Source organism: Metopolophium dirhodum, chromosome 1 (assembly GCF_019925205.1).
Source record: "Metopolophium dirhodum isolate CAU chromosome 1, ASM1992520v1, whole genome shotgun sequence".
Taxonomy (NCBI): Eukaryota; Metazoa; Arthropoda; class Insecta; order Hemiptera; family Aphididae; genus Metopolophium; species Metopolophium dirhodum.
In genome coordinates, this window is record NC_083560.1 from 46,982,525 (window position 1) to 47,009,137 (window position 26,613).

General features: G+C 28.8%; 3 protein-coding genes and 1 long non-coding RNA gene across 5 annotated transcripts; 1 reads left to right on the plus strand and 3 right to left on the minus strand.

Moving 5' to 3' along the window:
* Positions 1-9,415: 9,415 nt before the first annotated feature.
* Positions 9,416-11,691, minus strand: LOC132935543 (uncharacterized). The gene is made up of 4 exons (XR_009663261.1): positions 11,677-11,691; positions 11,336-11,444; positions 10,106-10,397; positions 9,416-10,012 (listed from the first exon to the last, which is right to left on the minus strand). It is a non-coding gene; the product is annotated as an uncharacterized LOC132935543 (long non-coding RNA).
* Positions 11,692-12,432: 741 nt separating this feature from the next.
* LOC132939527 (THAP domain-containing protein 11-like) lies at positions 12,433-13,741 on the plus strand. Its single transcript, XM_061006745.1, has 3 exons — positions 12,433-12,545; positions 12,675-12,815; positions 13,621-13,741. Exons 1-3 carry the CDS (start codon positions 12,433-12,435, stop codon positions 13,739-13,741), a joined length of 375 nt encoding a protein of 124 aa, XP_060862728.1.
* Positions 13,742-15,785: 2,044 nt separating this feature from the next.
* Positions 15,786-20,696, minus strand: LOC132935541 (transcription factor mef2A-like). Of its 2 annotated transcripts, none has more exons than XM_061002134.1 (7): positions 19,108-20,696; positions 18,834-19,037; positions 18,567-18,764; positions 18,284-18,419; positions 18,049-18,183; positions 16,626-16,796; positions 15,786-16,565 (listed from the first exon to the last, which is right to left on the minus strand). In XM_061002134.1, exons 1-7 carry the CDS (start codon positions 19,159-19,161, stop codon positions 16,306-16,308), a joined length of 1,158 nt encoding a protein of 385 aa, XP_060858117.1. In that variant the 5' UTR covers positions 19,162-20,696; the 3' UTR covers positions 15,786-16,305. The 2 variants fall into 2 exon arrangements, with proteins under 2 accessions (XP_060858117.1, XP_060858116.1); XM_061002133.1 differs by having other exon boundaries at positions 18,251-18,419; positions 19,108-20,694.
* Positions 20,697-24,391: 3,695 nt separating this feature from the next.
* On the minus strand, positions 24,392-26,119 carry LOC132939533 (uncharacterized). The gene has a single exon (XM_061006760.1). The coding sequence runs from the start codon at positions 26,117-26,119 to the stop codon at positions 24,392-24,394; it is 1,728 nt and encodes a 575-aa protein (XP_060862743.1).
* Between the last annotated feature and the right edge of the window lie 494 nt (positions 26,120-26,613).

Genomic DNA, 26,613 nt, shown 5'->3' on the forward strand with positions numbered 1-26,613 from the left:
GCGTCCTACTAGCGTCATCTACCTAGCCACTGTGGAGCGCTAGTATGACGTGACTGTTTTTGTGCGCAATATAATATTATATTAATATGTAACTTTATGAGAACATTTTGCGCCGTTGTAATATAATTATTGCAACCATAGTATCCGTAGTGTGTTGGGGAGTGTGAACCAGCTACAACAGTTCGGCCAGCTCCGTCGATCACATGATCACGGTATGTAGTGGCGGCACCAGATTGTTTTGCCTGGATAGGCCAAGCTGGGGCCACTGATTTAAAGAGAGGACCAGTGGCGTAACAAAATTCGCATTACCTAACGGGTGGTAACAACTTACAATTACTGGCTAATAAAGAATAAAGGTCACAATCGAGTGTAATACCAGCTAATTTCTAAAACGTCAATAACCCTGTTCCTCTTCGATACTAGTTCAATGTTACTGAGTAAAGCCATAATATATCCACCAATTTGCAACACTTCTTGAGAAAACTATAACATACATTTTCAAAATTACAATATTACATCATACAGAGTGGGACAGCCGGGGGCCGAGCATAAGTGGAAATTTGGTCAAATTACTGGGGGGGCTGAGCGTTATATTACACCTATTATAGGTATAATAGGTACCACTGTACTAGAGCCGCTCGAAATTATTTATTTCAACAAGACAATTTATAAAGTTCGATATACTAAACAGTTTGACCATAATTAAGTACAAAAAAAAATTATGTGCCATATCTTCAACATTTTAGAAGTATTCTAAACAAAAATTAATTAATTATTCATTATTAATTTAGAATTATAACCAATGGCGAATTTAAGTGTTCAAATAACGTCGGAAAATCCATAAGAGGTGCCTCGTACAAAATGTATAAGTAACATACTTACTCCCATTTTACTAAACCACTTGCTTCACTCGCGAGAAATAATTACCAATTAATTTTATAGTAACAAATCATCTAATTAGAATAAGTTTACTGTGTAGGTATCTAGTGTGTGTCTGTGTAAAATGTAGATAATAATTACAATTTAGTTTGACAAAAATCCATTTTAAAATATAAAAAAAAATGTGTAGCTATAAAATTATTCTTTATAATATTATAACATTAAAAATATCAAAAAATGTCTTAGACTTAGTTATTTATTTATTAAAAAATGTCTATCACTTGTAAAAATGTAAAGCATACAAATACTCAATGCGATATGCGGCGAAAAACAAAAATACTTAAAATTTGTCGATTATGCCGATTTTGGTGATATTGATAATAAAAACCTTCATAATTAGTATAAAATAGCATATTAATACGTAATTTCATCGAAACCGGGACGACGCACGACGCCTGAGGATATTTGCTTATAAACAATACATGATATACGGATATTATAATTACTTATTATTAATACCACATAATTGAGGTGTTTCTATGCAAAACGTATTATTTCCCAAAACTGCTTTTTTTCAGGAATAGTGATTTTCTGTTGCAAACGAACCGGACAAGTTAGGACTTATGGGTAACTTTTAAAAATTAAATATTTATTATTAGAAAAGGAAACTGTTTGATAAATAAAAAATATTAAATTATTTGATAATTTTTATAAAGTTTTTAGATTCTGAGCGAAGCGATGAATGTATTGATTTTACAATGATGTGTGTTTTTTATTTTATCATGTTGATTTATTTTATAAATATTTAGTTATGAAGTAAAAAAATAACTCATTCATTTTTTTAAATTTAAATTTTTATAATATTATCTTTTTGTATCTGGTTAAAAATATAATTATAGAAATTGTTATTCTTTTTGAAGTAATATTTCGATTTTTCTGGATAAAATGACATGAAATATATAATAATATGTAACATCATTAAATTTGATTTTAAAGACAGTCAGCATTAACTCCACTCAAGATGTATTCAAAAGAGAGTGTAATTATTTGTCAACCGGCGTTATACTTTTGGCCGATATTATGCCTGGACTGATAATCAAGATTTTCTCACCATTTTTCGGGTTATATATCAAGTGAGTATTATCTATTTGGACCATAAAGTTTTTTTTTTTTAAATTTTTTTTATCAACTTATTTTATGTAATAAAAACAATTATTTTTACAGCCGAAGACTATCGTTGTGTATCGCACTGACAACTGCTAGTTTTATAACTGTGGCAAAAGCGAATACTGAACTAGTTGCCGCTTTCGGTGTAGCACTGACATCCATGGCTTCAGGTCAAGGAGAAACAACACTTTTGTCTTACATGGTCAACTATGAACAGTATGAACATAATAAAGAGTAAAAAATTGTTCTAGGTACCTATAATATATTATAAGTAGGTACAGCGTAGAGTAAACTTATCGATAACCACCATGGCTCCATTATCCATGGTGTTCGATTGTGATTTGAATGCTCAATCATTCACGAAGAATAGCTGATAATTATTTATTTATTCTTGACAATTTTTTTTTTTTGACAGAATTATATCGATAACTTTACTAGTCATACTAGGTCCGGATTTGTAGGTCAAACAAAACTGGAGCATTATGATTCGAATATGGTCTAAAAAAACCATAATAATAAAATAATAATAATATTATACTCTAATAATCACTTACTATCAACATGTCATCTACAACATGATATTTTGTAAACACTACTTACGAAATAAATTGCCTATGCCTAACTCCTTAAGTCCGAATCTCTTAATATGCTAAAAAAACTTAATACTCGCTAACCCCTGAAATTCTTGTGAGTATGCAAGAAAAACATTCATCTGTGAACTATGTATTTAAATGAATGGTCTTAATTTTCTGCTCCTGTCAAACTGATATAAGAAAACTAAGAATCTAGACTTTGGATTTTAGATTCTGAGCGAAGCGATGAATGTATTAATTTTACAATGATGTGTGTTTTTTTTTTATTTTTGTGTCTGTCATTACCTTTTAGGACAGTAAAAGTGCTTGGAATTTCTTCAACAGTAACTTTTCTGATAGGAAAGTCAATCTAGTTGGTACTTTGGGGAGTCAAAAGTAAAAATTTCCCAGTAGTTTTCTAAAGCGACGTGAAAAACAAAAGAAAAATTAAGGAAAAACGGGAATTTTTACGCAAAATCTGTTTTCGAGAAAATCGATTTTGGTTTTTGGTGTATTTCTAAAACAAATGACCGTAGGGACATGAAATTTTGACTGAATGTTTATATTAGCATTTTCTATACACTATTAAATTTTGAAAATATTTTGACTCTTTTTGAGCTGTTTACGGACATTGTCAGTTTTCAATTTTTTTAGTTTTTTTTTCTATAAATATCAATAACATTTTATCTGTTGAATAAAAAAGCTTGAACATTTAACAGAAGGCTCCTACGTTATTGTTTCAAAGGCAGATGAAAAAAATTAAAAATCCTTACTCACAGTTTTTATTTATAAGCATTTAAAGTTCAAATTTTGACAAAATACGGAAAAATCACGAAAAATAGCAAATTATTTTGAGTTAAGAATTCATAAAAATTTTTCTTTTTAAATCTAAGACTTGGAAATGTAATATAAGATTACTCATAAGTTTGTCTACCTTTATCAAAAAAAAAATGTCTGGAAGAAACTTAAATTAAACTTTTATGAGCGTCTGAAATTTATATTTTTACAACATTTGATATTTACTCGATTTCTCTTGTAACAATTTTCTTATTTTATTGTAATTAAAAAACGAATGACTGTAGATACTTGAAAATTTCACTGAATGTTTATATTAGCATTTTCTATACACCATAAAATGTTGAAAATATTTTGACTCTTTTTGAGCTGTTTACGGACATTGTCAGTTTTCAATTTTTTTAGTTTTTTTTTCTATAAATATCAATAAATTTTTATTTGTTGGGTAAAAAAGCGTGAAAATTTAATATAAGGCTCCTGATATATCGTTCTAATAGCAGTTGAAAAATATTAAAAATACATAGGCACAATTTTTTTTATAAGCATTTAAAGTTCAAATTTTGACAACATTTATCAAATTTATAATTTATTAATTATTTTGTGGTTAAAAATTTATAAATTTATAAATTTTTAACTTTTATGGCTAAGGATTGAAAATTTAAAACAAGGCTCCACGTAAATAGGTTATATATAAATTTAACTTATTCACAATAATATCATCAAATATACTTGGTAAAATCATAGGCTGACTGTAATATATATATAATAATATATATACCTACCTACCAAGGATCAAAAAAAAATGTAAGAATTAATGAGTATTCTTCACTTTAATTCTTCACAAAATGCAATGAATCATGATAACAACTAAATTATATAATACGCACATGGAAAATATTTATTTATATCAAACTCAATAAACAATAAAACAGCTTTGTTAAATTTAAAATTTAGTGTATGAACATACATGGTTCTTCATGAGATCTTGCTAAATAGATGTTAATGTATATTATCCGCCATAAGCTTAGCTTGCTTAGATTTCAACATAGCTTCTAATAGTTCAAATATTTTTTGAATATCCATGAAAATTAATATAATTACATTTTAAAGTATATATTATGTTTGTCATGGATATAAAATAAATTATTGGAATAATATATTATGTATATTAATAATACGATAACATAGCATAGTACTCTCACAAAGAAGCCAAAAGCAGCTATTATGAACTTTGGCGGGAAATTACAATCATGTGGATTGTGGATATATTGTAGATAGGATTATCATATAATTTTTTTTTTATTTTCATATAATTTTTCTATTCATAATTGTTGGTTTTGTACTAAACCACATCATATTTTAATACAAATTAATGAAATAATTTTAATTGGATTAAACCATTTTGGCATTAGCACGTTTTGAATTAAATGTAGTTGATTGGTATATCAATAACATGGGTAATAACACGTTTTGATGTAAAATGGAAATAACACGTTATGAATTAAATTGTGGATATACTTCGTTTTGGAAAAAAATTAGAAGTATGTCATATTATTTAGTACAGGGAATAGCACGTTTTGAAGAAAAGTGGATAAAGAACGTTTTGGAAAAAAAATCTATTGGAAATAACACGTTTTGAAAAAAAAGTAAAAGTTTAAGCCTAATTTCAGCTAGGAAATAGTACGTTTTGACAAAAAAATAACCGTTTTAATCGATTTATCGCCATTTTTTCCATAAGAATCGATGTATAACTCGATTTTATTGAAAATGGAGATAACACGTTTTGCATAGAAACACGTCAATTACGATCGTTACAAGTTATGATAATAAGTTAGTAAAATCTTACGAATTAAATTTAATTTTTATCACAGAATATTTTTTTATAATTTAATTTTTAATTCAGTTATTAAATATGAATTCTACAATTATAACAGTTATTGTATATATTTAGTCACTGTAAAATGTTGTGGGCCAAGGTGTCTAAGATCTGTTTTTTGAATTTCTGCCCCCTAATATGCCCCCCCCCGATTTCCATTATGGGGCCGAGAAGGTTTTAGGGTGGGTCATGACCCACCCTGGCACTACCACTGACGGTATGCGTGGTTACCGGTTCCTCGTCATAACTACAACAAACTGTGGCCGGTGGCCCATGGACCTTAATATACTAGTTGACGGAGCTATTGGCCGACGGGGTTGGGTAGTGAGGTCCTTGACAATTTGCTTTACAGCCACAGGGGTGGATTGGCCTATCGGAAAATTGGGAATCTTTGTGAGGGCCGGCCGGGCTGCTATAATTATTATATTATAATTACATAAAAAAAATTATATTTTATAAATTAAGCATAAAGAGTCAAATTATTTTCAAAATTGTATGGTGTCAAAACATTCAGTGATATTCTCTAGTATCTACTGTCATTCGTTTTTTAATTACAACAAATTAAGAAAATCGTTACATCATAATAGAAAACGAGTGAATATCAAATGTTGTAAAAATATAAATTTCAAACGCTCGTAAAATTTTAATTTGCCTTTCTTGTAGACAATTTTTTCGATAAAGGTAGGAAAACTTATGAGGAATCTTGTTTTACATATTCAAATCTTAGATTTAAAAAGAACATTTTTTATGAATTGCTAACTCAAAATAATTTGCAAATTTTCGTCATTTTCCTTATTTTGTCAATATTTGAACTTTAAATGCTTATAAAAAAATTGTGCCTATGGATTTTTAATTTTTTTCAACTGCTATTGTAACAATATACCAGGAGCCTTGCATTAAATGTTCACGCATTTTTACACAACAAAAAAAATTTTATTGATGTTAATAGAAAAAAAAAACTAAAAAAATTGAAAACGGACAATGTCTAACAGCTCAAAAAGTGTCAACATATATTCAAAATTGTATGGTGCATAGAAAATGAAAATATAAACATTCAGTAAAATTTTCATGTATCTACAGTTATTCGTTTTTGAATAACAACAAAATAGATAAATCGCTACATGAGAAATCGAGTGAATATCAAATGTTGTAAAAATATGAATTTCAAACGCTCATAGAAATTTAATTTGACTTTCTTGTAGACATTTTTTTTTTTGATAAAGATAGACAAACTTATGGATAATCTTGTATTACATTTTAAACCTTGGATTTAAAAAGAAAAATCTTTATGAATTCTCAACTCAAAATAATTTGCTAATTTTCGTGATTTTTCCGTATTTTGTCAAATTTGAACTTTAAATGCTTATAAAAAAAAATTGTGTATATGTATTTTTAATATTTTTCAACTGCTATTGTAACAATAATATCAGCGTTGCATTAAATTTTCACGCTATTTTACTCGACAAATAAAATTTTATTGATTTTTATAGAAAAAAAAACTAAAAAAAATGGAAAATGAAAATGTCCGTAAACAGCTCAAAATAAGTCAAAATATTTGGAAAATGTTATGGTGTATAGAAAATGCTTATATAAACATTCAGTGAAATGTGCATGTACCTACGCCTTACAGTCATTTGTCTTAGGGTTGCACCAAAAACCTGAATCGATTTTCTCGAAAACAGATTTTGCGTAAAAATTCCCGTTTTTCCCTAATTTTTCACGTCGCTTTTGAAAACTACTGGGAAAATGTTTCTTTTGACCCCCCAAAGTACCAATTACATTCACTTTATTAGAAAAGTTACTAAAGAAAATCCAAGCACTTTTACTGTCCTAAAAGGTGATAACAGACACAAAAAAAAAAAAAAAATAAAAAAAAAAACACAACTCATTGTAAAATCTATACATTCATCGCTTCAATCAGAATCTAAAATTTAATACGATTAAACTTCAAGTTTAAGTTAGGACAGTCTGTACAACCACCTTATCTGACTAACCCAAAACTGTTATAGCTTTAATTATAGGTACCTATAATATATTTTACTAATTTAGAGGTGAAACTAAACAAATTTTGAAATTTGAGTAAAATTATGACCATTTTGTGGGGGGGGGTTACATTTTCGGTGCATGGCCGGTTTGATCCATATTTCCCGGGCTGAAAAAATTCGCCAATCCGCCCCTGTTTACAGCCATATACATACTATATTACATACAGTTGTACACAGTTTATTGTATCATGTAGTGCGCAGGCGCCGTGTAATTCGGTGACACCCGAACAGGTGCCCTATTCTCGAATTTGGTCGCATTCGATATAAATCAGAACTCGATCGATCGTCTTCCATGGTATTCTCGAAATGATGTATGACTTTTCTCGAACGAAAAACGTTCGACATTATGTCTACTGTTATATCGCATTCGACAAAATGTAGCCGTTTGATTGATTAGTAATCTTGTATTCTTGTGTATAGGTACATGACTTCTTGTCGATCGATCTCGAGAATAGGGTCCCAGAGCGGTTACGTCGGACCGCTGGAAATACATCCATATTTCGTCTTCTATAGTATACCCTATGCTGTGGCCTGCCACAGATTTCTATATAGTACTATATAGATAGCGAACTCCCGCCATGAATTGAAGCTTCAATAGGTCGGTTGGCAATTGTATATGGTATTTTATTTTATGTCAAATAAGATTAATTATGGTTTATTTTGTATTGCATTATATTATTTCTAAACCTGTACCTAGTTTTTAAAAATAATATATTTTGTATAAGTCATTTTACATTTACTATTTTATTTTACCATTAAAAAACGATGTTATGCCTAATACATTTCGTATGAAATGTTTTGCCAACCTACAAAATGGTGGCCAACCACAGCTGAGCTTCACTTGTTACAATGTAAATTGTATAGGAGTTCCTTATCTAGTGTAGTATAGAAGACGTCTGCTCTCTGCAGGTGGCATCAATAATAACAGAATATAGATAAATTTTCACTGCTGATTAGTGATTACATGATTGTACGATTGTGGTGATTACAAATAGGTATTTATTTTGATTTCTGATGAAAGTTGATGACTTTTTCGGTTATCAAACCTTCTTGCTGTGTATAAATTATGGACAATCATTGTCGGAGTGAAAAAATTACATATTGTTTTAACCTTTAATTATCTATTGGAAATATCGAGACAAAATAAATTGTTTGTAACGTCATGAGAAATATAAAAATGGCATTTTCAATTTTTTTTTTGGAAAATCCTAAAAATACATTACTATTCTTATTTTATTGTTAAATCAACAAGTGATATTTGACGTAATGAAATAGAAAAGTAAGTTTTAAATTCAAAATAACACCAGTTATTTTTATATTAGGTGATATTGTGTAACCTCGGTCAACTGGCCCATCTGGTGTTTAGATTTTGGGCAAAACACAATGTTATGCAACATATGTCATACAGAAAATTTCATTGTGTGATCTAAACCTAGTATTGCAACAAGATTATCCTTGTGAAATGTTTCATTCTTTCCCTAATCCAGCCGTACCTAGTCATACTAAAATAACGAATACAATGTGTAGTAATTTTGTTATATTATTTCATACATTTTTTATTTTTGTTTTAATCTCAACTATTGAATTGACTAATATCAAATAGGTACTATAGATATAATGTGTTTTTTTGGATAGTAAATTGTTAAGATCAAGCAAACATATTAATATGTGTATGTCCGAATCAAGCACTGGATGTTTGAATGACATCCATTCAAGTATTAAGATTTGTCAATGTTTTTCAAATATTTTTACAGCCTGAAATAGTGTGCCAGAAGGAGTATTTAAGCTGCCTTTAGAAATGTAGTTTATTCAATTAAGTGAATAATTTGATATATCTTTATCAATTATCAATCAGTTCAGAATATTCATTAGTAAAATGATTTACGACATAACCAGCTATATACAGATTACCCACTTCAATCTAGTGAAATGGTTCTGTGGTTTTGATCTATATCACATTCAAAATGTACAGATATTCTACATTACGTCATTATGTAATTTATATGTATTTATTTATATTTATGTGAAACTGTTCTAGAAGATCATAAAATGTTTTTAGAATCATTGTATCTGTTGTTGCTTCAATATTGTTAGATTACAATTTGGCCATTAAATTAATTTCTCACACTTCATATTATCTATATATATACTTTTTTCCACCTTAAACAATTGCTTTAGAGACCAAATATGAAAGCAACTGTACATCTAGTCTCACATTCATTTGCTTTTGTATAACATTTTAGTGACTATAAGGTGTCTTTCAAAAAGCTTATACAACGATTTACAATCATGTTTTTGTTAGGTTACTTTTCCATTTAAAAAATTGGAACTTGTTTGCGCACACAATATGATAAAAGTAATCACTTGGACGTGCATAAATTATTACCAATCAATAAACTTTAATCAATTTATTGAAACAGGTTTGTGAAATTAGAAATATTTTCAAAGTAAAGAGTGTTAAAAAGTGGTTATTTCTCATTCTGTGGTAGAAATAAAAAAATTAAATCAATGGCTACCATAAATACTCAGTGTACAACAGTTATTAGTTTTCATAACGAGTAATTGTAAGAGAAATAATTTGTGCGCAAATAAGTTGTAATTTTGGTAAGTGTGTGCAAACTAAGACTGGCTAACTCATACACATGTAGGACATCAGTAATACTGTTCTTCCATGTTATCTACAATTAAAAAAAAAACCAAATATAATTATTTTTTAAATATTATAACATAATAGCTCAATAGTTTTGTAAAAACCAATCTATAATACTAACCAAACTTACAACTTGGTTGTATCAACATAATTTCAAGTCTCAACACATACTTTGTGGCTGTGCTAACATGACTTAGTCAGCATACTTGCGTTATAGTAAGTTGTATGTATAAAGTATACCTAGTCTAAAATTGTATTTATTATTCTGTACCCAAAACACAAACATAAACATGCAAACTTTTGAATATGAATTACTAATTAGTAACAAATTGATTCCATTTCGTCTTCATTTACATCTATAAATATGTACTTTGGTGATAATGATTTTTTTAATTCTTCAATTCTTCTTTTCTCTAGAATAAATGTAATTTATATTAGTTTTCATTTCCTTCACTGAATATATAATAATATATAATATATTATTCTTGTTATCATATTAATTTTATGCTTTTTATTTTTCTTATGTGTTTTACATAACCTATAGACACAATTGGTTTAATTCTAGAAACGATGTAATTAAAAATACATTTTGTTAAAATTACATCAGCCACTGGATCATGACAATGCATGATACAGTGATCTACGTCACATAGTAATACATGTGTCTCTAGTAAATTTAACAAACTGCCATTTTTATTAATTGTTGCAACATAATCAGACAATAATATTTCTTTAATATCTGTGTTGACTAATTTTAAATTAAATTTATTATCGTTCCTATCACTATACGCTGTTGTTAAAGCATTTTAGTATTCTCCTTAACCACGATCGTTTAATAATATTTATCTCTGTGAATAAACAAAAGATAATTTACAAATATTTTTGAACATATGTCATAGACAGATTTGATGCCCCCTGGAGATTTACAATCCTATGTAATTGTCACAACAATGGTGTCATCGATTCCGGCCTGTGTATAAATTTTCTCTTGATAGTTTGCACAACATGACCTAAGTCTCAATGCCAGAACCTCCTCAGCTTAATACCTTTTGTGAGTATGAGAGGTACTCTGATATATTGTGGTTTATATATTGTGTAAGGTCGAAACTCCTAAACATATGTCAATATATGTTGTTATTCTATATTTATTTGTTATAATAAATTGATTTTATGAATTTGTAGAAACAGTCAATAATTATCAAATCCCTGATAAACAACATTACCTAACTGTATGATTAAGATGGTAAAATGTTGTGATACTTTAGAAGACGAATAAATAGTACCAATGTTTTTAATGTACCAATCTCATATGTTAGTTCAGATTCATCTTTGCCAATAAAACAGAACTTACGTGATTTATGTTACTTATGACTATTGTAGGTAGTAGTAACATATGAATTCATCTTTGTTAATTCAATAGTTCTTTTTTCTTCTTTGATAGATTATTGTCAATAAAGTACCTAGAAATAATTACACAAATTCTATAAAATACAACATAAATAATAGGTAGGCAGTATAGACTATAGGTACTGTGTATGCCTCACGAAAACCAAAGCTAAGTCGAACTGTTTAGTTTTGTAATTACTAATTTATATACTGAAACACGATAGTTACGTCATAAATAAATTATTATTTCCAAAACTTTCTTCGAAAATTCAAAATTAATTTAATTGATGTTGGTAAAATACTTACGTCACCGTCTCAACTCGGATTCAAGCAAAATAATAAAAATTTTAAGTAGGTCATAGATAATATAAGAATTATATATATTCCTTTATTATCTATGAAGTAGGTACATAACCTCAATAATTATAATATCATAATGTCCGATGTTTGAATTGGTAGCATCCTAAAAACCAAACCATGGTTACAATTAATAGTTCGTTATCATAATTATTTACAAAATGTTGATAATAATATAATAATAAAGGTATAATAATACACAGACTTCTAATAGGCACAAATAATATTGACGTCACATTGTCTACTGATAAGACTGACGGTTCAAAACAAACTGTTATCACGGTTCATTCCATAAGAAATGCATAGGTTGAAAATATTGTTTGAAAAAAATTGAATTTTTTGGTATTTGTATTTTTTTTTTAAAGTTCTAAAAACGTGTTCTTTACAAGTTTATACATATATAACGACCAAAAATATGAAGCTAAACCCTTTTTTCGTCAAAACAAACAATTTGCAGTATTTTTTACCATACACATTATACACAAATCATTCAGTTAAGTATTAAATATTAATAATATCTTAAACCATTGCAATTCATTGTATACACTACTTTCCCTCCAATTTATGCTTATGTACACAATTTTTATATTTTTTAACTATACCTATTGATATATTTTTATTTGTCATTTTTCTTTTTGAGCCATCTGCTTGTACGTGTTACACCGGTATTCTGTTTTGGTCATCTGTGTGTCAGTTAGTGTCAAAATGGTTCAATGTTGGGTTCCGTTATGTTCTCACATTTCCAACAGAGAAACCTGCAAGTTTTTTAGATTTCCAGCAAATGATGTTGAATGCAAAGTTTGGGCTAAATCCGTGAGGCAAATTATATTAAATAGTTATATTCTGTAAATATATTATATAAGTAGTAAGTACCTATATAATTAACTGATAAAAGTTATATGTTATTTTAATTTTAAATTATTAGCTTTTTATTTTTTACATGACAGGAGAGCAGATGCACATCCTACAAAAAACAATAAAATATGTAGTTGTCACTTCAAAGATGGACTAAGAGAAAACAGACCTACTCTATTTGAATGGAACAAAAACATATCTTTTTCATTTACATCCCCTGAAAAACATACCAAGTATGCAATAGAAAATAATATTTACCTCCTTGATTTAATTATAACTTTATGTTTATTGCTGGTTATTTTTATTCAATGTTATTGATTTGTCATTTGTATCATTATTTTATTTTATTAATTGTTATGCAGGGTTGCATGAAAAATTTAATAATTTAATGGACTAATCATGCCTAAGTGACAACAAGGTCACTTTTGATTTGTTAAATAATTAGAGATTGTTCATGTGACCTGGCATTAGTGTTCTATCTTTTTGCAATACCCTCCTAATAATAACAGTGAAGTCGACCACCCTAGTCCTATACTTCCATAGATCCCAATTTGCTACAGTCATACAAACTATATTCATATCTTTCTACTTCATCCAACTATCACTTTTTTGAATTCCTCTCCTTTTTTTCCCTTCTACATCCACCTTCATAACAAATCTCAGTGGCTCACTAGCATATTTTATTTTTGTATTAATTGTTAGTTCCTAGTTATTTTATTTGTTCTGTAATTATATAGATATTAATTTAATGTATGTGTGTGTGATTAAAATAACATAAAATATAAGCTATATGTTTTTTACAAATAAAATCTCTATGTTTATTTATTTAAGCCTGTGTCTATCTCAAACTAATACTTAACTACTTATAATTGTTTTATCACTAATAAATGTGTTAAGTGTAGAAAGGGGTTAGAGTAAAGCTGTTCAGTTCAATAAGTAAATGAATAAATAAGTAAATATAATTGTACGTTGCATGCATATTCGTGTTATGTGTGAAATTCTAAAATTAAGAATTCATTTTTCTATTATTGTTTTAAGGCGTAAAAAGGTAGAGAACACAAAACTTTCACTGGAAAACGAGGATTCAAATGTTATTGAAAATATTATTGAAACAAAAGCAAATGTTATAACATCAAAAACCAGTGCAACTGATCGTTAGAATAAATAAATGGGACGACCAGGATTTTTTTGCATGATTCCGTTTGACTAAAAATACTTTTAAAATTGTATTAGAAATTGTTCAACAAGAAGTTACAACAATGGAGGTTGCCTTGCATGTTTTTCATACCTTCTGATAAATTTGAAATATGTTTTTTGAATTGAATAATTTCCTCGACAAATTCTGTTTCTAAATATTCAGGGTACATTCTTACTAGTTCTAATGCTTGCTTTCTTAAATCATAAGACTTCATTTTTTCAACTTCACTAAAAAAACCAAATTTATTATACAATTCTTTATACGCCATATTTCTTTTCTTGAGTTGTGTGATCAATGCGTCCATGATTGGAATAAATGTTTCATTTTTCATTTTGTCTTTACTAGAATATATAGTATTTAACCTTCCAAATTTTCATCAAAAAAAGTTTTTCTTCGTTTTTTTTTTTGGTCATGTCCGCGGAAAATGTATCAATACCACTTAATTGTTGAGCTTCTTCTAGAAATATTTCAAAGTTATATCTTTGGTCATACACTTAATGTAATAGTGTATCATATAAAGAAACAACATTTGATAAATCAATATTGACTGATTGAAGACTTTTTGATGTTTTATCGAATCGTTCTAAAACAGGTGTCCAAATAATTAAGAGAAATACAAATTCTAAAGATTTAATTTTATCATATATTGGTTTTGATTCATGTTTTGTTGCATTTTTTTGATTTATGTCTGTTGACAAAAACTTCAAAGCAGAAACTTTGACATCAGTCATTGATAGGCATTATAAATTAAATTGGTAATTACATTGAAATAATCACCTATATAAAGAATATTTTTATGATATGTCAAAAAATTGTATTATAATAGCCCTACAAAATATAGCAACCTAATAACATTGAACTTAATCACAGATTAATATGACCATAAATTGTCAGTTAGTTAATATTTAACCAAGAGATCATAAAATCAAAATTTTAGTTTAACTTAAGATTAATATTAACTCAAGTTTAAATTCATTTAACTGATGATTGATAAAATGGGCCTAAGGCACTTATTAGTTATTAATTAATAGTGGGAAAAAAAATTAATAATTTGGAGTTTAAACAACTAAGAAAATCAATTTTGCAATTGTGCATGTATATTGATATATTACATAATCAATTCAACATAATATAATTATTAATTGACATACATAATTGATAATTGTATCCAAAGATTAAATAAACATTTTATTAAATTTTATATTTTAATAAGTATACCTATAAGAATACAATGTATTGATATTTGAATAGTTTTCAGTTAAATTTATTAGTTCTCTAATTGTATTCTTCTTTTCTAATTTCTAGTTAATACATTGATAAATATACTATCTTTTTTTAAAAAGAGAATATACCGCTTTCGCACATGTCAAATGATTCAATTGGTGCGTCGAGAACTACGCGCCACCAGACATAAATTGGTCGCTAAACAGTATATTCTCTTTTGAAAAGGAGTATAAATCAATATCTAAATGAACATTTAATATACCTAACTGCTAAGCTATTCAGTCTGGACTCAGTCATTTTAGAGCACATGTATTTTTTTGATCTCCTAAATTTAGAAAATAACCTTTCAGCGGTTGCTGTGGATACTGGAAGCATAGCAAATAATAATTGTAAGATGATTTTAACAATTATGTACCTAAAAATTGCTACCCCACCGCCACGATACCTGTGTTATTTAATTAGTTTTGCAATATTCAATGTTTTCAAATTATATGTTTTTTTTAAGTGTTAAATTAATTAATTTTATTAATTTAGTTAAGGCTTAAGTATTAAGATACCTATGAAATAAATAGTTTATTATTAATTAGTAAATACTATATAAAATTCTCACAAACACATAATTCGTTAAACATTTGGAACACTTGAACAAAACGCACATGTCAAGCTTACTTTTTCAAATTTATTTTTGTTTTTTTTAATGTACAGTAAATTTGTTGTAATTTAATATTATTATGGAATAGGGATTTACAACATAAGTTAAGGAAAAATAAATAAACATATATTATAGAAATAAGTTACATTTAATTAACCAGACATTTAACTAAATATATTTAAATGATAATAATTAATAATACTAAGATAATATACATTTTAATACATAAAACGACAAATTAATTGGAGAACAAAAGCTAAAAACCAGTTTAAAATTTAATAATACATACAACTGATAATTTTGTTTTCAAGAGTGGTACATATATGTCCTTAAAACTATTCATTAACACATAATATCTAGACCAAACAAAAACATTTGGCATGTATAGCATTTTAACCCAATAATATTTTATGATCAATTGTAATAGCTAATATTAAAAAACTAAAATGATAACATTTTTATAAATAAGAAGTTTGAACAAAGGATTCAAATTGCTACATTCTAAAATTGTATTGTATGAAAAGTATATATAATTAAATATAAACGAATACCAATAATTGTTACAAAAGTAATCTTAAAAAAAAAATTATAAAATAAAAGTAAAAACATTTGGAATGTTTCAATTTTCAAATGTACTCAATTTTAAGAATCATTTGTATGACAATTTTGCACTATTGATATTAATTTCAGGAGACATCAAATATTTTTTGACCTGTACACGTTGTTTAAATCCTGCATAAACTCTTTGTTGCTGCATTTGCGAATGTCTATAGTATATTATGTTACTTTCAATTTCCATGGATTTTTGAGGTGGTATTTTTACCATTTTTTGAGAGGTTTGTAGAATATTATAAGGGCTGTGCCGTACATTCAACGATTGATTTTTCGGAGATTTAATTTGATTTAAGCCTAATATTAATAAACATAATTAATTTTAATTTTTAATAAAATGTATTTATTGTACAATACTTGAGTGAATATTTGACAGGACTTGTAGTTTCCGAACATTTTTCATTAATTGTGGTTTTGTAGCTTCTGGACTTTTAGAGCTCTTCACTTCCTCAGGAACTTTTATGTCATCTTCTATTGATTCTACACCAACGTCATCATCATTTTTTTCGACTTGAATTTCATCAACAGCTAAAGTTTTAATCATTAAAAAGTTAAAAAGCCACATAACACAAAAGATGTTGTATTTAAATTATTTGTTTTTATATTTTAAGAAATATGGTACTAGTCTCATTTTTCAATTCACATTATTCAAAGGGTTATGAGGAGTTGAAGATAAATGATACTGTGTTATCCTTGGACTGGACACCATACAGATTCAGATTGTGCATACCTTATACTATAATACATCATCTTCAGCAGAAAAATCAAAAATATAATTTTAAGACTAGTTTAAACAATATTGGTCAAAAATGGATGTTTCATGGTAATTTGTTTCCTTTAAGATACGGTTTCCCTGAAGTGTCTAACAATGGAATTAGACACTAATCATGTCTGGACTATTCCAAAAAAGTTTGGAAAAACTGTCCAGCCTCAGAGCGATAGGACCTCTGTGATTCGATGTAGTAATTGGCAGCCAACGCGACTGTACATGCGTTTCCATTAAGAGTTTTACCAAACTTATTTGGAATAGAGTATAGTAGTTGATGCTAGATGGCCAAGGTCTACAGGGAAATCATACTTAACATTTAATACGTTGATCTATACATCTATGTTAGTAGTCAATTTAATCATGTTTTTTGGATTTATAAATATAATATTCAATAAGCTTCTATATGAGCATAATACAATTGTAAAAGCAAACATATGTAAGTTGTAAGCAGTAAATAAATCTAATCACAACAAAAATTCTCTACATATAATAATAAAAATATATGTATTTTTTTTCTAAAAAAAATGATTATAACGTGTTTGAATATACTATTTCCTGTGCTGAAAAAATTAGGTATGAGGAAAAATGATTTCCTAAAAATTTTAACTTATACTTATAGGAGACGCTGATAAAAATCTAATAGTTTAATCATAATACTGATCAAGTTATAATGCATTGAATAACAGGGCGCCTACATTCCTATAAGCATCATTCAGCATTCTATGAGAACAATGTTAAATTACACCAATGAGTGTGAACAAAGTAAATGTGTTAAAAAACAAAAAATTAAAAATACAATTTAAATTATTTTTAAAATCTATGAAGCATGAAATAAGTTTACACCTAATAATCAACATACTATCTCTATTGATAACATTTTTCTTTCTGTATTCAAAAATTTGATGATGTGACATCCTTGACCAGATGTTTTAAAAATTAATTCAAAAATTATAATTGTGCTCCATATTTAATTCTTATAATTATTTTATGAAATATTATGAATAATAATACTTGTTGGGTTATTAGGCAGAGTTTGTTGTTGTGAGGTAGTTGGAGAAATATAGCTTTTGATATTATTATGTAAACTGTTATCTATTTCTTCAAAATCATCATCAGTACCACTGTCTATTTTCAACTCGCCATCACCTAAAAATGAATTATTAATACTTGTGTCAGTTAATTTGTAAATAAAATACACATTAACGATTCATACTCATATCTGAGTTACTGAAAGTAACTCGTTTACCATTTTCATTAGAGTTACTTTCTCGTATTTTTCTTAAAGCTTCTGGAAGTTTGTGAGGAATGTCTGGCATGTCAGGAATAAATTCACATTCAAAGCCATTACTATCATCATCATCTTTATTATCCCCATCATCATCCTATAATAAATTGAATAACAATTAGATAATTAAAATGTTCATAAAATATTAAAAAAGTTATATTTATTATTTACTATACATAAATAATAGAAAGTAGTTGAAATTTTGTCAACTATAATATATTTATTACAAGTCATAAATATTTACATCCATTATCCTCTTTCTATGTGTCATAAGTATTCTGAATTCTTCATCAGAAATATTGTTGTGGTTAAGTTTAATTCTAGGAGTGGACATTACTTTAGATTGTTTTGGTTGATTTATTGCATTCTTCTCATCAACAACAGATGAATCTACAGATTTAGAACTTGTAGGAACTTTTCTTCCTCCTCTCCTGTTCAATTGCTAAAATTTTAAAATGCAATTAATAAATATTAAATAAATTTAAAAAAGAACAATTAATTTTGATTATACAGCTATAATATTGGTGTTTGTCAGTGATTCATGTGGTTCGCTATAATCAGTATATTTAAGTAATATTTGGTCCATGTCTGTACTAGCATACTGGTACAACCGGGTGTTGTTATTGAAAATAATAATTGCTACTTCACAATCACATAATACGCTTAACTCGTAAGCTTTCTTCATAACACCAAATTTGCGTTTGTGAAACGTCACCTATGAAAAATGATAATAATTGACATTAATAAATTAATTTAGAAATTGTTGAAATTATATTACTACATACGTGACGGTTTCGGTCATCCGTGATCTTGCATAAATTAATTTTCTTGCGTCCCATGATGCACGATTAATAATGACAATTGGTTATTTTAATTTATTCATCAGGGTTCGGATAATGGAGAAATCCTTTAATTGCAATTTATCTTCAAATATAAAAATAGTAAATACCAAACAATAAAAAATTAATAAAAATAAAAATAAAAATGCTTTGTGATAACAAAAATATATAATAAGCATAACAATATCATAGTGATGTCCTGACGTCCAGTAAAAAATTAATCTTACGTTCTATACAGTTATGGTAGCTGGTACAATAGTCAATAACATGTTAATACCAACTGCCAAGCAACAGGTAATTCAATAACTTGTATTTAGAACAATAGGACTGTTGGACATTTAAAAAATAAATATTTATAATAATCTTAGGAAAATACCCGTACTTACGAAAGTATTAAAATAGCTTCCTGAAACGTTTAAAATTAAAACTAGGTTTGTAAAAATTAAAAATACAATCCGTAATCCATCGTGCATGTTTTATTTTAATGGTATGTAAGGTTATCTTACGTTCAGAGTTTCAGACATTCTATAGAAAACTATTTCTTATAATTATTTCCATTTTATCCTCCAGTCCACCTCTCACTCAACTATCCAAAGATATTGTAAGTCTTAACGCAAAACTAACCACAATTAAAGATGTAAATGTTACCCTACGTCCCTACATGCAGGGATATGAAACTCTGTGAATTGGCCGAATCGGGGGATTGTGGCCTTGAACACGGTCGCCAGGGGGCGCGGCATGCGTGAAATAGGGATGGTAAACAAGCCGACCCCGCGTAGAATACCCCGCCAGAGTCTTGGAACCGTTTTCATAGTATTGGTAACCATGGGTCTAATGTTAGAAATTTCACATCATGTTAGTGCGTGGAACCGTTTTCATGTTTTTTGTAGGTTCAGACTCCAGATTATAGGTAACCAAGACCCCCCAATCAGCTGATCTAGTTTCGCTTCTATATTGTTCTATGATACGGGCTATGTCACAAGCGATATCACATGGCAATTGAAATTACTTTCAGAACCAGCTGCTTAACTAACTAAGTTAGGTTAGGTTAGGCACTCTCTATCCAGCATTTCATGATAAAACTAACTTAGTTATATCATGCAGCATTCCAGCGCGACGGTAGTGGCGCAAAGCTAAGTAAAAAAAAAAGCGGGGTGGTCACTACTGTAGTACATTACACGAGTCAGAGTTTGTCCATTGAATGTGTGTAAATTTGACCATTTTCTTTAGCCCAAGGCTACAGACCTAACGAATGGACGGATTGGTCCGTTTGTGGTATCAATTGATCGGGCATGATGTGCAGATTATACCTTAGTCATTTTTGAAAAAATTGATCGAATAATGCCGAATATATTAGCAAAAAAGTGAAGTATTTATGCAAAAAGATATTGTATCTCGACCGTTTTAGTTATAACGTACACTAAAACTGGGCAACTGGGCAGCCATAGATAATATAATAATTTATTTCGGTACTTTGCAAGAATTTATTTTATTTATAAATTCATAATTAAAACCTTTTTACAAAAGAAATTTAGTAACATTTGTAATGGAAATTTGTTAAGTAGTCCAGTTACGAACAGACATGTTTATTTGTCTAAATAAATTCTTGCAAAGTAAATAAATTATTGAGATAGAATAAATTTATTTTTAATTTAATTTACTTAGCATTTATTAATGATATCAGTTCTTTATAATGCTTAAGTCTTAAAAATGACTGTTTTTTTTTAAATTTAGTGTACTTAGCAATTATTAATGTTATCACATCTTTATAATTCTGAAGAGTGAAGATGACCCGTTTTTTTGACTTAGCAATTTTTTACACGGAGTTCAAGAAAGTGTTTTTGTTGGGATAATATTATTATATTAATATAGTACAATAGTACATAAATATTCCACTGCTATTATAGAACGCTGCAGAATTATTCTTATCATAATAATAATATTAAAGATAACTATTCCCATAGATATATACAACAACTTGTTGCTGTATATATCTATGACTATTCAATGCTGGTTGGGCACATAGATAATATAAGAAATAAGAATATTATTATATTATCTATGGTTGGGCAACCATCATATCTATTATATCATGCTTACCACTCACCATCGTATAGAAATTGGTCTCCATAGTGATGCGCACAGTATACCACCAAAATAGGAACCGCTTTCAGTGTATATTATAATTATTAATTGTAATTATATATTATGTATCAAAATATGAAAATAATATATATCATAAAAATATTATACTTAGTTTAACTTCATTAATTTCCACTAGGGCACTAGATTCCTTTCTCACTGGCCGTAACCAAAGATAAACACTGGGCATCAAAATAAATGCTCCGTTGTGTAGGTACTTGAATCAAGGTTTATAGATAATATTAATATCAGTGTATAAGACCCACACCACAACCGCGCAGCAGGTTACCTACGCAGCGTATTATACATATTTGTATACTCTTATTTTTCGAATTATAGGCACATTATAAGTTGTTAAGTTTAAGCACTATTTTGTACGCGCTATTTTACTTCAATACCAAGTCTTCACGTCTGTATATACATCTGACATCATAATATACTTATACATTAATTATTATATTTGTATAGAAACATTCTTGAGCCTGTATACATTTTATAAATTATTATTATTTAATATTATTTTATTAATGATCATTGTACATAATTTTTTCAAATAAAAAAATGTTTATGTAGATTGCCATTTCGTGGGGTCACATTTAACTGAGAAAATAACTGTGGGTCAGCTACCCCCTCTGGGTCTACCCCTGAGTAGGTAAATGACTATGTGAGTTCCTATTACATCCTATACAGTGGTATACAATTGTATTAAGCTCATGGTATAAAATTATTTTATAGAAGTTGTATAAAAGAAAAAATGAGTTAATATTATTAGAAAATGAATTTTATATTTAAGAATATAACTTACTATAAATTAATATTGTATCTATATTATTTTAAATTAATATTATTTCTAGCCACTGTATTATATAATTGGTAGCATTACTTCAAACATTAATTTAAGTACTCTAAAATTATTCTTGTATGTTCACTGCTGTATTGTAGTTTTTAAAAAGTTTTATAAAATTATTAAGCTATTTAAAAATTGGTCATATCTCATAATATACAATTGTTTTATAATCCTGTGTTCAATTTCTGAGTTTCTAATAATTTAGGGTACTGCAAGGCTCTATACGGTATTATACAAACAAAAAATAAAAACCGTATTTTAGCATCTTTACATAATAAATTATACAATAATAAGAAAGTCACATTAAATTTTTATGAGCGTTTGAAGTTCATATTTTTACAAGATTGGATATTCACTTGATTTCTCACGTAGCAATTTTCTTATTTTGTTGTAATTCAAAAACTAATAACTGTATTTACATGAAAATTTCACGGTATGTCCGTCATATTCAAATTTAATACAATCCATTACAATGACCCACTTGCAACCTACTGTACAGCAAAGCGACATCCACTTTCCCACCTTTTTATTTTTATTATAATTTCAGAACTGTGTGTTATTAAATGTTAAATGACGATCATATTAAAAAATGTATTAAATTATATTACTTTAAATGTAGGTAGGTTTAGTAATAAATAATACTCTTATCCTTTAGTCCTATGTTTGTTAAATATTATATTATATTATAATTAAAATAGTTGCAGAAAAGGGGCCAATATCGGCAATTTATATTAGTACTGAGCACCAAATCCGGATCAATCCATATCCGGATTACCGATCCGGATTGATCTGGATTGAAACAAAAGCAACAATCCGTTTAATCTGGATTAAAATACTCAATCCGGATTATGATATAAATCCGGTTTATTATGAAAAAATTAAATTTAAAATTTAACTGAATATAAATAACACTGCAGGAAACATTATAACGTCAAAAAAAAATTGTCTAGCTGGTTAAACAGCCAAATGGTTAATATTTATTTCACATAATGCTAAATTATAATTTATATATTGTTTATTATTATTTTATTTGTTGTTGACTGTTGTAATAAATATTAAATATATTATATATAATGTACTAGCTGACCCGGCAAACGTTGTTTTGCCATATAAATTATTTCTAGGGAATTTGTAGTGTAGAAAAAAATAACCAACTTATTATAAGTGTATATAGGTAGATCAATTACCCGGCGTTGACCGGAAACAAATTCGTGACAAATGAAATAAAGCCATGTATTACCATTTACCTTCTTAAATACATAATTATCGATAAGACATAAGGTTAGGATACTAAACTTAAAAAAAACTACGTTTTTTGAAAAGTAATTTTTATTATTTTGGAAAAATATTACATAACTACCGATTAACCAATATTTCTTTATAAACTATATTATTAGTATTTTCACCAGGGGCATAAATGTATAAGTTTTTTCTGAGCTTACACGGGAGCAGGCAACATAAAATTGTCCGTGAGTGAAGCATGGATCGCTGATGTCAATTCCTGCAACTTTCATTGTCTGTCCTTGTGCCTTATTAATTGACATAGCAAAACAAAGTTTTACTGGAAATTGGACACGTTTAAATTCGAAGGGGTACTCGTTTGTTATCATTGGTATTCTTGGGATATATACCATTTGACCACTCGCTGAGTCGGTAAGAATTTCAGCTTCAATAAGGTTTTTTTTCAAAGATAATATTTTTAATCTGGTTCTATTGCACAATTTGGGAGCATTTAAATTTCGCATGAGAATAATAGGCGCACCGATTTTCAAATCAAGTTTGTGTGGGGGGAGACCTGATGGATTTAATGAGTTAAGAAATTCAGTCGGGATATCTATAGCTTCATCTTGATTAGTAAGTGTATCTATGGAAATATAGTTTTTTTTTATCAGCTTCGAACATGGAAAGAACTTTTTCGTTTATAATGTTGACGATGTCGTTTTTAGGGGCCAAAATTGCACGTTCACGGAGCCATTCATTGGATTTATTGGAAAGATGAGAAATTTCAGGATAAACTTTGTTGATTAAGTTATTTTGATCAAGAACCGAAATTGCAAATGTAGAATTTATTTGTATTATGCTATCCTTATCATTCTGAAAAGTTCCGTCACCAATTTTCAAAAGATGTTGTGAGAAGAGCTCGGCATTATAATCACCACCAAAGTGTATACACATATTGGTTGTTAATCTCAAAGATGTTATGTAAGACCAAAGATAAGATGACTTTAGACAGGCGTTGATTTAATCACTTTTAGTGCCTTTAATAACAACTCCGCCCATTGGGCGATCATTATTTTTAAAATCCCTCAGCGTTCTATCAAGTGCCTCAGGACCACCTTTATTCGCCATTGTTGATTCATCCCAAACAATAAAACGTGTCTCCCTTAATAATTTACCCAAAGAACTTTGTTTCTTCACACTACAAACTGGGCGTTCGTTAGTCTGAAGATCCAAAGGTAATTTGAAAGCGGAATGTGCTGTCTTGCCATTTTGTAATAATGTTTCTGCTATCCCGGAAGAAGCGACTGCTAATGAAATTATTCTCTCTACACGTAGCTTTGCAAGCCATAGATTCAGTATGAAGGTCTTGCCAGTTCCACCAGGAGCATCAAGAAAAAATAATTCTCCAGTATCTTGCAATACGCTTTGTAAAATAGTATTATAAACAACTTGCTGATCGTTTGTTAACTTCGGCTCATTCTCCTGGATGTAATTTGAAAGTATATCATAATCATAAGAAGTTTCTGCAACATAAGCCCTATCTCTAAGAAAATTATCATCATTATCATCAGTTTGTAACGGTGATTCCATGTTAAAATCAGACAGCTTCTTTCCAGATATTTTCAGAAGATCATTTTCTATTAATATTAAAGTTTTATTGAAAATATATGGAGTGACAGCTAAATCGTGATTTCCAGAACGATGCCTTTCTTGCTGCAAAATATCTAATGACATATTATTTTTGTGATTTTCCCACAGTTCTGTTAAATTAGTAATGTGGCAAAATGCTATCATAGTAACAAAAAGTTCTCTTAGATTCGACACTGATTGAAATAAAGCAGCTTCTTCAAGAGTAGAATTCCAATGACTTTCATCTTGTAACAGACCAAGCACTTGGCAAGCTCTTTGAAATGTAGGGTGGATAACGTTTTCAACAGTTTTTAAATCTAAAAATGAAGTTGGTCCACGGACGTGATGCAAAAGCATACGTAAATAATAACATTCAACATTACTTGGGTGAACAGTGTATACTCGACCGAGCACATTGGATTTCTTGACTCCAGGGTATTGTACAATTGGCTCTCTTTGTTTTCTTCTATTGAAACGATTATTAGTAAAAGTATAGTAAGAAGGAACTTCAATATAAAGCAATGTTTTCGCGAATTCGTCATGGTGACAAAGTTCAAAAAAAGCCATAAGAGTGGTGTTTCTAACATTTTCAAGTCTTTCGCGAGCATTTTGATCGGTGAAATAGACGCGTTGGCCATTTTTAAGGTGTACTGAGAGTTGAAAAATTGCTGGTGACCGTTCGTGAATCGTAAAACCAAATATCCGCCATGCAGCTTCTGATAAACTAATATATCTGCCATTTTGGAATGCTTTAATTTCATCACGCGATTCTACTGAGAATGCAGCCTGATCAGATCCTTTATTAATATAACTACAAATATATTGAATGGCTTTTACTGAATGGCAAAGTTCTATGTTGATGTGACAGTCAAATACACGTAATAATAAAGGGCTATATGGCACAATCCACCGATTATCGATTGTGACCATGCGATTACCGGATTTCCTAAGCTGAAAAGTTTGCCCCCCATCATCCGGTGATAGACGACGATATTTTGGATAACCATCCTGTCCGGATTGTGTCGCAATAGTAAACAGTTTCGGAAAACCTTTTGAACATTTTCCATTTTGCATACACGGTGAATTCATGTTAAATGTACCACATGGGCCATGAATCATGTTTCTACTGACGACATTAAATAGGGAAGGATCTTCTTGTTGATTTGGCAATCAGCACTAAGAACTAAATCGATGTCATTTGGCCTTAATTTATCGTTGAGCCACACTAAGAGATGAACATGAGGCAATCCTCTTTTTTTCCATTCAATAGTATACATATAACATCTAACTCCACCATATATTTTTTCTTTTGTAATTAAATCTATAAGTTTTTTCACTTTCAAATTGAAAACGCGTGCGATAATATCATTCCGGTCAGCGGGTATTTGATTAGTAAATAAACATGATTGAATATCTGGCCATTGAGGATACCACGTCATCGTAATAAAAAGATCTGGGCGTCCGTAATTTCGTACGTACACCATGGCATCTTGTTTACGTTGCTGCGTGTAGCGTGGACCACCAACAAATAAAGATGGTAAAATCACTCTGTGGCCAATTTGATCTGGGTTTCCGTCAGCTTACATTGCATCTTGAAGGTCAGTGTAAATTTC

Bases quoted from the DNA above. Each gene is read 5' to 3' on its own strand.
- LOC132939527 (XM_061006745.1), top strand. From the start codon at position 12,433: ATGGTTCAATGTTGGGTTCCGTTATGTTCTCACATTTCCAACAGAGAA. The intron at 12,546-12,674 runs GCAAATTATATT...TTTACATGACAG, and splicing joins GTTTGGGCTAAATCCGTGAG to GAGAGCAGATGCACATCCTA. The intron at 12,816-13,620 runs GTATGCAATAGA...TATTGTTTTAAG, and splicing joins TCCCCTGAAAAACATACCAA to GCGTAAAAAGGTAGAGAACA.
- LOC132935541 (XM_061002133.1), bottom strand. From the start codon at position 19,161: ATGGGACGCAAGAAAATTAATTTATGCAAGATCACGGATGACCGAAAC. The intron at 18,420-18,566 runs GTAAATATTTAT...AATTTATTATAG, and splicing joins ATAGAAAGAGGATAATGGAT to GATGATGATGGGGATAATAA. The intron at 16,566-16,625 runs GTATTGTACAAT...TATTAATATTAG, and splicing joins CCTGTCAAATATTCACTCAA to GCTTAAATCAAATTAAATCT.
- LOC132939533 (XM_061006760.1), bottom strand. From the start codon at position 26,119: ATGATTCATGGCCCATGTGGTACATTTAACATGAATTCACCGTGTATG.